The sequence below is a fragment of the Xenopus laevis genome, chromosome 2L, assembly GCF_017654675.1.
Source record: "Xenopus laevis strain J_2021 chromosome 2L, Xenopus_laevis_v10.1, whole genome shotgun sequence".
Classification (NCBI taxonomy): Eukaryota; Metazoa; Chordata; class Amphibia; order Anura; family Pipidae; genus Xenopus; species Xenopus laevis.
This window is the reverse complement of record NC_054373.1, coordinates 139,494,628-139,508,257: the sequence shown is the minus strand read 5'-3', so window position 1 is coordinate 139,508,257 and position 13,630 is coordinate 139,494,628. Positions and strand designations below refer to the sequence as shown.

Below are 13,630 nucleotides of genomic sequence, written 5' to 3'. Positions count from 1 at the left end.
TTTTCCAAGCAGTCAAGCTGTATGGAAAATAGTGGTGGCAATGTTTTCCAAATTATAATGTTACCAAAGCTGCCAACTGGAGTTCTTGAGACAGATGAACCCCTCCAAGGAATTCTTTTTTGGCCTCTTCAGTTGTCTTTGTATGACGGCATCATTTAGAGATAATCTAACATATGTTTACATGTTGTGTGCCGAATAATTAGTCCACTACATGTGTCACAATGTAATGTTATACATGCACAAAATGTTATTTGCCTTTTGTGACTTATTGGGTTTGTTTTAATTGTGACCCAATTCCCTTTATATATCACCTGTTGTGATACTAAAACATATAATTCCGATGCCTATGCAGTTGTTTTTTTTTGTTTTTTTAAATGACTGTGAGGGTAAATAGAAGATAGGGAGTAATATAGTCAGTTGTTGAGTGTCACTTTTAGTCATTTGGCATTGCATAGTAAGGTATGTATTTCATACCAACACCAGCCTTTAGGAGACTTCAACTTGCTGTGCTTCAAACACCACACTTAGGGGCCGATTCACTAAGGGTCGAATTTCGAAGTTAAAAATACTTCGAAATTCGACCCTCGGATTGAAATCCTTTGACTTCGAATATCGAAGTCGAAGGATTTAGCGCTGATCCTGCGATCGATCGATCGAAGGATTTTCCGTCCGATCGAACGATTAAATCCTTCGAATCGAACGATTCGAAGGATTTTAATCCAACGATCGAAGGAAAATCCTTCGATCAAAAAATCACAGGCAAGCCTATGGGGACCTTCCCCATAGGCTAACATTGACTTCGGTAGCTTTTAGCTGCCGAAGTAGGGGGTCGAAGTTTTTTTTAAAGGGGAAGTACTTCGACTATCGAATGGTCGAATAGTCGAACGATTTTTCGTTCGATTTCGTTCGACTTCGAACGAATTTAACCAATTCGATGGTCGAAGTACCCAAAAAATACTTCGAAATTCGAAGTATTTTTCATTCGAATCCTTCACTCGAGCTTAGTGAATCAGCCCCTTACTGTACAACAAAAACTCCAATGGACAGAGACCGTGTGTATAATCTTTTATTGTACTGAATAAAAATGATGGTTATTGGAGTGGCTTTACCTTTATTGAGCCTTGTACAAGATTTAGAGCATATAGATTTGATTTAACCGCATCAAGTGAAACCGACTTTACTAAGTCGATCACTTCTTCAGCTGGACCAGGTGCTGGGTGCAGGCAGCTCTTTAGTGTTGCTTCTTTGCATGCATTTGGTGCTATCTGTAAAGAGCTTGAAAGTGCTGCTTTGGCAGAATAGAAGCATCATTCAACAGATGTTGACTGTTAAAGTGACAGTCTCAATTGGTTTACTGAATAGATTTTAATTAAAGGCTTGCTGGAGCGATTCTTACTTCCCTTCTTCAAGCATATAGTATAATACAGAGGGTAATAAATGCTGAATTATAAGTTTATGTATATAAATATGTACCATTTTAGATTTTATATTATACTATGTTAGATAAAAAAAAACTGAATTTATTAATTCAATCTAATTAGTTGCCCAGTTAAGGATATCAATCATTCAAAAAACTACTCACTAGACCAGGTATTGCTAAATAATAGCGCCATCTCTATGCTTAGATGGCAGATGCCTTTTAAAATGGTCACATTCAAATGTACACGAAAATTATAGTCTTGATCTATCTATTCTCCCCTATGTTCTGTTATTTGTTTTGTTCTGCCTCCTGGATATATATCACCAGTAGAGTAGAACTGCTGTAAAGCCATACGGTATCCCCATGCCCGGATACAAGTTTATAGGTAAAATGTCATTCAGCTCTCAACTTACATCTAAAAATGTACTTTTAAGAAGTGACATAAATGTATGGCAACAAGAAATATTTATATGATTTATTTAAAATTTGTCAAAGAGCATATACCAATCCATTTTATTTAAAGAGGTTATATGCAAGCAGTGATCACATACAATGGTGTTGCCAAACTTGTCTAACTATTAACTACGATAATTAACAATATTGATTTAATACATTCATCGAAGTGAATTTTTATCCACTCAAACCCAAAATAACAAACCTACAATAGATAATGGATATTAGAAATAGCAACGAAAGTCAAAATCTTAAATAGCTGTAAATGTCAGTGTATTTGGTGTAGCTGAATTTTTCATGTGTAGTAGGGAAGCAGGATTTATTACCTTTTTCATTCATGTGATATCAGTTTTCTTAGAGCGATTTAAGTTACAAGTCTTTTTCAGAGGGGATTCATTCTCGCAAGATAGTACTTGTTCTTTGTCACCACTGCAAACATACCACCTTCTTAAAGTCAGTAGAATAATCTCTAGAATAGTTGAGAGCCCTGTTAAATTGAAACAAGCTTTGTGTACAATTGAAAATGTTATTGTGGGAAAAAAAACTTAATTTCCTTAATTATTTCCTATACACACACACCCACAGACACACACCCACACGTTGGCTAAGACCATGGTGATTTAAATGCACTGCAACCATGTGGGAAGTGTTTAGTTCTTCTCCATTAAGTCCAAGCTAGTATTTTGTTGCAAAATTGCCAAGACCTTATCTCAACAGTCTAATCAATATTATCCCTGTCCTGCCTTCTTATGTAGTTAGATATGCTGAGATAATGTTGCACTATGTGTAAAGGTCCCCATAGACGCAAAGATTTTTCTTTGGTGAACAACTGATTTTAGTCCAATCCAACCAATCCGTAAAATTATCGTGAGGTTAGTGGGAATCGAACGATCGTGCATCTAACCATTTTTCTTCCCACATCTGTCAGAAAATTGATCGGCCAGGTTTAAAAAAATTTCATCGTCCCAGTGCAATCTATCTATGTTTGCAGGGCCAAGCAGGCAGCTACCCTCCGTTTTCCTGGCTTCAACTAGACAACATCGCTTGAAATGGTCTTTTTAGATGATAGACAAATCGTACATTTAAACGATCGTTTCAAGATAAGCTTGGTCTAACGATAACGAAAATATCTTTTAAAAACCTTTACATTTATGGCCAGCTTTAGCCTTTTTCCAACCCTGAGGTTGGATGGGTGTGGGGTGCAGTGTTCAGACCCTGCTACAATCCCCCATATGTTTTATTTTTTCCAGTATTTATATAGCTGTGACACATTTCTGTAGAACTGTACAGAGATTATTCACATCGTTTCCTGCCGCAGTGGAGTATACAATCTAAGGTCCTGCATCATATACAGTAAGGCCAATTTGATCAGTAGGGTACATGGGTTTTTGTTATGCGGGAGGAAAGAAAGAACATGCAAACCTTGCAAATAATGCCGGAATCTGCTTAGGACCCCAGCAGTGCAAGGCAGCGGTTCTACTCACTGAGCCACCGTGTGCTGCCCTATGTTGGTCATTAACAGACCCATAATACGTTGGTGCTTGTTTTGACCTGCCATGATTTCATTTCTTGGCAAAATCTGAGTTTTTAAAGTTTTAGTCAAGAGTGTAAACTCCATGAATAAATAAACATTTACAAATACATTTTGTAATCTGAATACATGCGCAGTATTTGGATGAGACACTGGAGTATTGCTTTGTCTTTATATAGGACTTGGAAGCCATTTCTATTATCAGTGCTGGTAAAGCCTATATGCTTGTTTAGCAGTTGCTTATAATTTTGCACATAATGTATTGCAGTTTGAGGAAATAACAACATAGTGGTAAAATAATCTTTTCTAAAATTCAGCACTTGAGCCTTAAATATTATTAATATAAGTTAAAAACAGTTTTTAAATACCACATAACTTATTAGTCATGTGAATCTCTTCCATCATTCAACACTTTTACTTGTTCTGCTTTTGCCATTTTGTGCTTTTTCATGATATAAGATATAAAAAATAAAAACAAAAAAAACAATTGATTTTTAAGTTAATAATGTGTGCAGAAAGAACGTGAGGGGTCATGTTATATTTGTCCTCTTTGATGTGTCATAATCTACACCATCTCTTCACACAAAAATCCCATATCTTCAGCACTAAAATTCTTCTTATTTGGGCTCTTCGTTCCATATAAAGCTATGGGATCCCTTATCCAGAAACAGATTATCCAGAAAGTGCAAAATTACAGAAAGGTCCTCTTTCAAATGAGTTTCCGGATAACATTAATATTTAAGAGTTTGCCATTTGCAAAACAGCAACTCCTTACTGACTTCTTATTGTCTTTAACTTGTTAATTAAAGGCATATACAGTACACGTTCTCATTTATATTAAGTCTATGCCCTTTTTGTAGTTACTATGTGCAGCTTTTTTAAAAAAATTGTTACATATAGATGACTATTACTTCAAAATGCTAATGTACCTAGAAATGTTGCATAAATGTTAATAGAGCAAAATGTTATTTTAATCTACCAGTTTGCTAGTCTTAATAGCCATTTCGTTTTGTTAAGTGAAAGAGTGAATTATATGGTTCGCGACATAAAGTCCTGCAGCTGATATAGCTATTCATGCAGGAAAACCAGTAGAAGAGCATTATATTATTATTTTATATGAGAGGCCAATGAGGAAAATTAAATGTTGCTGGGGAAAATCAAGAAGCACAAATTTCATGTTAATCCATACTTTCTTTTATAATGCAAAAGCTATATCTAATATTGCATTATCTGCAAAGTGGCCATTAAGGCATGTGTTTTGCTGAGGGATCAGCTAGTCAAGTTCCAATGTATCACGGCACTTTTCTTGTAATTTTGGTGTTATATACACATATATATGAGCTGTGAGCTGTCACTGCAGTTGTTGTTCACAACAACTTGCCCATATGCTTGCCCACTTGCCCATATGCTATAAATTTAGTTTTTATCCAAACTAATTTTGAAGAAAGCTGGCACCTTATTGTTTATTTTGGCAGTATCTCACCAAACGTGGATATAGCTGGATTATGATGGATAACATCAGTTGCTTATGCAAAAAAAGTTTGTTTAAAAATGTCAGCTTGTTTGTACATTATGACGGATGAGTCATCCCTATGTGTACTGCAACGCAAGGCAAATAAATGAGAGCATACATACGAAAAGCATAAGTAGGAAGAAATGACTCCAATGAGTGTATAATAGATGTTAGTACATATAGTAAGAAATGTGTGTGTGTGTGTATATATATATATATATATATATATATATATATATATATATATATATATATATATATATATATATATATATATATATATATATGCCTTAAGAAAAAGATCCACACTCACAGGGCTTAAAATAACACTATGGAATATATATATATATATATAGATATGACTGGGTGCAATTTCCAAAATTAGATACAATCTCAGAATAAGGTCCGCACTCTCAGGACTTATGAAAAACTAAAAAAGTTTTATTCACAAATGAGACTGACGTTTCGAAAAGAGGTCCTGAGAGTGCGGACCTTATTCTGTATGAGAGAGTGTGTGTGTGTGTGTGTGTGTATAAATATATATATATATATATATATATATATATATATATATATATATATATATATATATATATATATATATATATATATATATATATATACACCTTGACAAAGGTCTCAAGGATGACCGAAACGTTGGAATAACAAATAAACGTTATCTCTTTTTCACCAGATTTTAAGACCTTTTAGTGCCTTGCCTTACATGATATTCTATATATATATATATATATACTGTAGCAGTGGCCAGTTCCATATTGTCACTTCCAGCATTCCAGCTGCAGTCAGGTGATTCCTGTGATGTCCAATAAAATATCAACCATTAACTATAGAAAGCAAGTAGCAGGTAAAACTTAGTGCCTATAGAAATTGCCTAAAGAAATAGTAAAATTCAAGTGAAATGTATAAATATCTCAACCAGATAGACTACATCAGAAGGCAATTTAAAGGGACCAGCCACCCACAAACTATTTTATTTTTTTGCATAATGAGGGAAGTAACTTTCTGTATGCATTAAGCATTTGGTGCATCCTTAATTGTAATCAAACGCAGTGGCCCTTCAATTTTATAAAACAGTGTAACAAATCAAGTAATATTCACTGGGGGTGCAAAGGTGTTAGACACACCTCAGTGAATTTAATTGCTAATCTTAGACCCCATGACTGCACCCCTATCCATTGGAAAGTTCTCTGGCCCAGGGTACAATTCCTGGGCATTGCTCTGCCATCTATCCCAGTACCTCAACTGTTTCTGTTCTGTCAGTTCTACAGTAATTCCAGTTCTGCCACAGTGTATTCTTCTATTTGGCCCTGGTTTTTACTTCCTCGCCTTTTAATTGTGGCTTTCCATTTGCTGCTTGAATATGATAGAACCTGCAACTCCCTGTACTGGAGACAGAGATCAGTCCAGAACAGTGTAAAAATATGATTCTCTTTTTATAATTTATTTTATGAATGACAATGTTGCTTACCACTTTTTAGGGATAAGCACATATTTTTCATCCACCCTTAATGGCGTTGTTCAGCATGGAAAAAAATGTGTCCGTTTGTTAAAAATGTTCTGGATAGTGTTAATAACTGGGTAATATGTCAAACTGCGCAGAATCCCTGTGGGAATTCCAGTTCAATAATTAATAAATCTGCTCCAGAGTTTTAATACATTTATCTGCCTCTAGATTCTTAGGAGAAAGTATATACCGATGGCGCCAACTATATTAATGCATCTGGTGCCCAGAGAACACATTATTCTTTTTAGTTGAACACAGTGTTACTGTGTGTATCAAATACTTCATTTAAACCTAATGTGTCTTTTTGTGTGTATTTTTTTTAGAAAGTTTTTTGCTTTGACATACCAGTGGAAAATATTGTTTGTTTTTTTTTTCTTGCTTCATTAAACCCCACTGAGAAATTCTCTGGCACTTAGAGTGAAATAATGGTTCTCACTTTCATGATAAAATACAGGAAGGCTGAAAAAGTATATTTTTTTGCAAATCCACAATGTTTCCCTTCACTGACTAAAGTGAAAGTCTTAACTTTGTAATTTGATTTTAACATGTTTTTGATTTTGACTTCTTTGTCCATTTAACTTTTGGAAACCTCACATTTAATATCAGCTTAAAACTAAAAATTGTTATTAAAACAACTCATACAGATTTCCTGTCTTTATTTCACACTGACTGATTATTAGGTCATACAGTGTGCTAGAGAGTCCCACAGAATGAGACGACTTCATGCAAAATTAAAAAATCAGTGGCATTGTTCAGGGAGAATCAAATGAACCGAATGCATTTTCCTCTCTAAACATCTGTTTTTCATAATAGCAAACTATTGCATTGTAAGGGAAAATGCCAAATTGTATTCTAAAATGATACGAGACATAAAAATAATCCATGGCTAAATAGCCCTGGAAGAGATGCAATCTTCACATACGACACCACCACTTCCTATATCTCCCCCTCCCATATAATTTATATATATACACTGTTGCTGCTGCATGTTTTATGGCCTTTTGCACTTTGCTGCTCAATTTCAACTTATATTACAGACTGTGCAATTCATTTGGGAGAAGTCATTTTCATCCCTGCATACTAATCGATTTTCTCACAAACACCTGCTATCAGTTATAGTAATAAAAATGTCATTTTAAATTGAAAACAGTCCAAATGGAGCGTCCCCGAGAAATGACTTAAGTGTCATTCAATGCTACTAATGCGGTAATGTTCTGGTGTTACCAACACACTTTTTCATATCAGCATTTACATTTTTATACAGTTTTAGTCATTATATTTCTCCTTCAGCTTGTGACTATTTTAGAGCTTGGCCTTAAAGCAATTTGTACTAGGGAAAGATTGACTATCTGCACATACACACGCTGCTTTCTCTCTCCTTTAATGGTGCTTTTAAATTCAGGCTGCTGTATAAACTATAAGGTTGCAAGTAAACAACATCATATTAAAAGGAAGAGAAGGAAATGAAATTGATTTGAATATATACTGAAACTGATTGGAGTGATTTCTCATTGGTTCCAGAGACTCTTTTGCTGTCTGAGAGAATGTTTGGATAACTGCAAAACTCCCATATTATTTCATGTTATCAACTAGTTTAGTGCTAATTCATTTTCTTCGCCCAGCGACAAATCTTCTCTACTGCGGGCGACTAATCTCCCCGAAATGCCTTTCCGCCGGCAAGAATGCGAATCACCGGTGGGATGGCATACATATCACTTCGGAATTCCGAAGTTTCCTCGTGAGGCAATTTCAAAAAATTAAACGATATGTATGTCATCCCGCCGGCGATTCTTGCATTCGCATTCTTGCCGGTGGGAAGGCATTTCAGGGAGATTAGTCATCTGCAGTAGAGAAGATTTGTCGCTGAGCGACTAATCTCCTCGTCTGCCAGCACTCTAAATTTTTAATGATATATATATATTATTAATTTAATTTAAGGAACAATATCATCCATCATCTATATCAAACACACGTGAAAAGTAACTGCTCCTGAGTTTTTAATTTAACCAACTGGTCATATAGGATTGATATTTAATTCTGATTGTAGTCAGCTCTGTTGAATCTAAACCTCATTATATATTGAACCTTACCATGAGCTGAAGTAAACCTCGCAAAGTATCTATAAGAATGATATGTCTTTATCAAACGAGATTCAGAAGAGAACAGAATACAGTTGTGGAAATATATCAGACTGGAAAGGGTTACAAATCCATTAATAAAGCTTTGGGGATCCAGGTCAATTGTTCATGACTCGCAATAAGATTCATGAAGAGTGGCAAGGCACATGGCTGTCAAAAAATCAAAGTAGACAACACAGCTCCCATTATGCCTGGTATAATGCAAATGTAACTTATTTTAAGATGTTTTATAGTTACACAGTAACAAAAAGCAGCTTTAGGGTTTTGTAGCCCAGTAGGCAATGCTTGGGAAATACAGATTGAACCTCATAGAACATAACTGTAATTAACCCAGTAGCCTGACCGTGCTAGATTTATCAAAATAAATTGTTGATTGATGCATTACTTCACTGTACTTACATTTGGAAGTTTTTCCAATTATATATGACCTTGAAATTTAAGGTCAGTTTTTAGCCATCTGTTAGTTCAAAACTATTCAAACTAGTTCTACCCTGTGTATCGGTATGTGTATTCATTTATATATTATTATATACATACAGATATACATATTGATTTACACAGTGATTTAAATACTGTTCCCCACCTTAGTGGAGCTTACAATGCAATGTCCCTACCACTGGCACTCAAATACACACGCACTAAGGGAAATCTTGGCAATCAATTAAACTATTTTCAATGGTCCTTAAATGGAATGCATTCTTTATATCCCCTGGTCTACCTTGTATTCCTAGCCTCACACATTTACATTTACATGTATTATCATTTACAGTCAACAGTTAAAGTGAGTCTTGTGTGTTTCTCATTAGTTGTCCAAATAAGCAATTCAGACGGCACTCCGGATAGATTAGAGGGGGTTTATTGCAACATTAGGGTTACACCATCGCCTACAGTTGCAATAAACCCCCAAACTATCCGGAATGCCGCCTGAATTGCTTATTTGGACCTATATTACAGCCGGGACGTCCCGCTGGTGGCTGAGCACACAGAGTTTAATTGGAGGGACATTGCGTGGCGGGGGAGTCTTGAGCGGTCACATTCTTATTGACTTTCTCATTAGTTGGCAAGAAATAGGACCACTTTATTTACCAGTTCACACAATTTCATTGGGGTGAATCAATTGCAGATCATAGTGCTATTTAATTTTTTAAACACACCAGTCTGTTGCCAATCTTTTCATCAATCTTCAGTGGTTGCAAACTTACTTTTATTTGCTGAGTTGCGTGTTTGGGAAACTAGAGGGCCGCTGATTTGTTTCCTTATATAAACTGTGCGCTGATAGGGTGGCATTAAAACTATCCTTCTAAATTTATAAATCACTAAAACTATTGCTTTTGTGCTCTGCCGTCTCCATGGATGCACAGAAACTCTCTTGATGTTTAATTAGAATAGATTCAATTGTAGTTGATGGGAATTTCTTTATGTTGTCTTCCTGTCTCCTTTGGTTGTAGGGTAGAAGAAGGTAAGTTACATGTTGCAATCCAGTCAAGCGAACAACATGGACTCATCTCAAGTGTACATTTTGATGTTGGATTTTCTTAACCAAAAGTCATTATCCATAATATTGTGATTGTCTGTGTATTTACTGATATTATTCTTATAAACTGTACAAATTGTATAACTTTACCAGTAGTTTTTTGAAAAACATTTTAAACCAAGTACCATACATAAACATTGTTAGGCTTACATGCGATGTGTAGGTAACATTCCAACCTCTATAGCCTGAAAAAGACTTGTATAATTCTTTCATTTATTGGTTAAACTCTTTCCCTCTGCTTTAGCTGCTCAGGCCTATGCGCTGAAAGAAGAAAACGACAGCCTCCGATGGCAGCTAGATGCATACAGGAATGAAGTAGACCTTCTGAAGCAAGAGAAAGGACATTATGGCCGAACAGAAGAAAGTGTAACTAAGGACCAGCAGCTGCAGTTTTTACAGCAAACTATGCAAACGATGCAACAGGTAAGCTTCCCTGCAATATCTGTCCATTTATGGTCAGCTATTGTTAATTACATCAAATGTACTGGAAATGATGTCCATCTTTAGGCCTTCAGATACTGCTGACATACAAGTCTCAGAAACCCCTTAGATATTTTACAAGCTGGAATATTTAACCTTGAATATATATTCCTAATTGCAGCTGACTTTTTGCTGAATGTTGGGCAGGCTGCACAAAATAGCTGGTAGTGTGTTTGTCATGCATCTTTTTGCTAGGTACAAGAGGTGTTAATTAAAAAATAAACATGTCCCTTGGCCCTAAAGGCTCAAGCTCCTGTAGTGATGTAGGTTATGAACTTCAGACAATCTCTCTGACCTCTTTGACTTTAATGTTCTGCTATAAAGATGGCTAGAATCTGAACCTTTAAGCAAATAGCAAATTTAAGCAGGCCTCTTTAGCTCTTATTGACTTGTACTCTAATGAGCACAATTACTAATGTTTTCATGCATTTCCCATGAGTAATTGGAAGCCATAAGAGGCTATTTTGTGGGATTTTCAGTCAGCTAAATAGCGCTACATGTGCCATCAGTCTGCTGTGTTTGGCAGAAAGGATATCATTTCATTTCCTTCCCTATACAAGTACAAGTACAAGTATAGGACCAGTTATTCAGAATTCTGGGGACCTGGGGTTTTCCGGATAATGGATCTTTCCATAATTTGGATCTTCATAGTCTACTAGAAAATCATGTAAACATTAAATAAACCCAATAGGCTGGGTTTGCTTCCAATGAGGATTAATTACAGCTTAGTTTGGATCAAGTACAAGGTACTGTTTTATTATTACAGAAAAAAAGGAAATCATTTTTAAAAATTTGGATTATTTGGATAAAATCGAGTCTATGGGAGATGGGCATTCCGTAATTCCGAGCTTTCTGGATAACGGGTTTCCAGATAATGGATCCCACACCTGTACAAAACAGACTCGTTTATTTCAAAATGTAATAAAATATTTTTTTTCTTAAAATGTTCATCTTTCCTAATATTGCATATTGTTTGCTATCACAAATAAAAACAATTTTTAAATTAACCACCATTCTACTCTCCGTACCATGCACCTTAAAAGCCTTAAAACCAGCAGCAAGTACCCATAGTTAGTGAGAGACCTTTAAAGAAGCGAATGAGTAGTTGTTAGTGTGAGGTTTTTTATTAATCAACTTTAAAACATTGCAAAATATGCTTAGTTTAACCTATGACACAACTTACTGTTAGGCAAATGGTTAATGAACCAGGTTTTATTCTATGCTGCAGTTCAGTCTGTGTGTCCGCTCATTGATTTAATAAGCTTTAAAGTATCAAAATCAAATTATTGCTAGTAGGCTGACCTCTTGCTGATTGTGAAGCTTTAAAGCTTATTAAATCTATAGACAGACCTTGAAAACTTACACTTTTGGCTCTCATTATCCACCAACATTGTCAGCTGCAACTTACCAGTACAGTATTTAGACTCAGGTGTAATTTGTAGGCCGTCCATTGAATACACAATAAGAGACAACTGATTCTGATCTTTGGCAGGCTTGTTTTCCTAGATTTGGATGCTTTACCATAGCAGTGATACATTTATCATAGATGATTCGTTTTGCTGATCTTGTTGTTTAGAATACAATTCTAAGAATAGTAAGTTTTAAGAGGAAATGTTCTGATTTGCCCCTTCTTCTCAATGTGAATTCTGAACAGTGATATCCATGAAGGAGTGCCCTGTAATATTTTTCCTCTTTTTATTTTTTTGCAGCAATAGTTATGTTTTGCTTTTACAGGGTGATTTGTATAATTCCACAATGCCAGTAATGTGTTTACAAAGGCACCTTGATAAGGGAGTTGCAAATGCACACAATGTGCATTCTTCCCTAATTATATACAGTACTTGTCCATGACTGCTGAAGCACCTTTCACATCCTGAAATTTAATATCCTCATGGACTAAAACAGGCTGACACATATGTGTAGTTATTTGAGACATGAGACCTAGGTGAAGAAATGTTTCTCTGTTGTACTTGTTAAATTGTGCACCAGTCAGTAGCCCATGCTTTTACTGTTATCTATCAGTGATGCAATCTAAGATAAAATACAAGGAATAGAAGCCCTACTTCTTAATATTCAATCACAAGAGCCCATAGTCCAGCTGGAACTTAGACTCCTCCTCTATAACATCCTTGAAAGCAGATTGTAGAATGTACTGTAGGTCAGTATTTTTGGAGAATATCATGTAACACCCATATATTTTCTTAGTGTTGGCAGGGCCTAGTGGCAAACCACTTTGTTGACCCCTAAGCTATAGGCTTACAGTTATTGTTGAAATACATCTTACATCAACACCCCTTACAACGGCTCTCTAGTTGCTTCAACAAGTGAAATAGCAGAAGGTTGGGCATTACCAATATCAACAAAGCTACTACAGGAGCCACTTTTGTGTTATCCTTGTTACTACAGTGCAGTACAGTGCTTGTAAAGAGATTAATATGGGGTGTGATTACCCCCATCATGGCAAATATAAACTTGTATTTTCTTTGGGCACAAATCGTTTACATTTTGCCACATTGCAGAAAACGTAGATTCTTCCCCCCCCCTTCCCGAATTTTAGCATTTAGATCTCTCATTCATTTTTGTCTTGTTACGTTGTAATTTAATATGGTTTCATGATGTGTCCTTTTTTGAAAGCCTACTTTACAAATGTACAAAAATCAAAATTGGTATTAGTTCCTCTGGAATAAAATATGTTTACAGTTGTGTTCTGCAAAATCGCTTCAATTAGAATATACTAGAGTATTAAGTTGAAATGCTGACAACTTGTTTATATCAAGCTATTTTTCTGCCATTACGTCGTTTCTGATTCGATAGCGGTTGGTTGTAACTATATTGGTCCCTCACATCTGATGAAGCTATCATGCCTGCAAGCCTGTGTGCCAGAATGTCTTGTAGAGGGACGTGTTTTTGTCGATTACGAGTTATCTCAGTCTACGAAGTACTCTCTAAAAGGTTCATGTGAAGATTAGCAGCTTACGCCTGACATGATGACTTTCAGGCCAGTTGGTCTATTTTTAGGGAACGTTTCTGGTAAAC

General features: G+C 35.6%; 1 protein-coding gene across 6 annotated transcripts in view; it reads left to right on the top strand.

Moving 5' to 3' along the window:
* The window catches only part of enox1.L (ecto-NOX disulfide-thiol exchanger 1 L homeolog), a 334,042-nt gene that overhangs the window by 292,384 nt on the left and 28,028 nt on the right, over positions 1 to 13,630 (top strand). For all 6 annotated transcript variants that reach the window (XM_018247319.2, XM_018247318.2, XM_018247315.2 and 3 more), the window contains one exon: positions 10,359 to 10,537. In XM_018247319.2, coding sequence (XP_018102808.1) covers positions 10,359 to 10,537 — 179 coding nt within the window. The remainder of the gene's footprint in view (positions 1 to 10,358; positions 10,538 to 13,630) is intronic.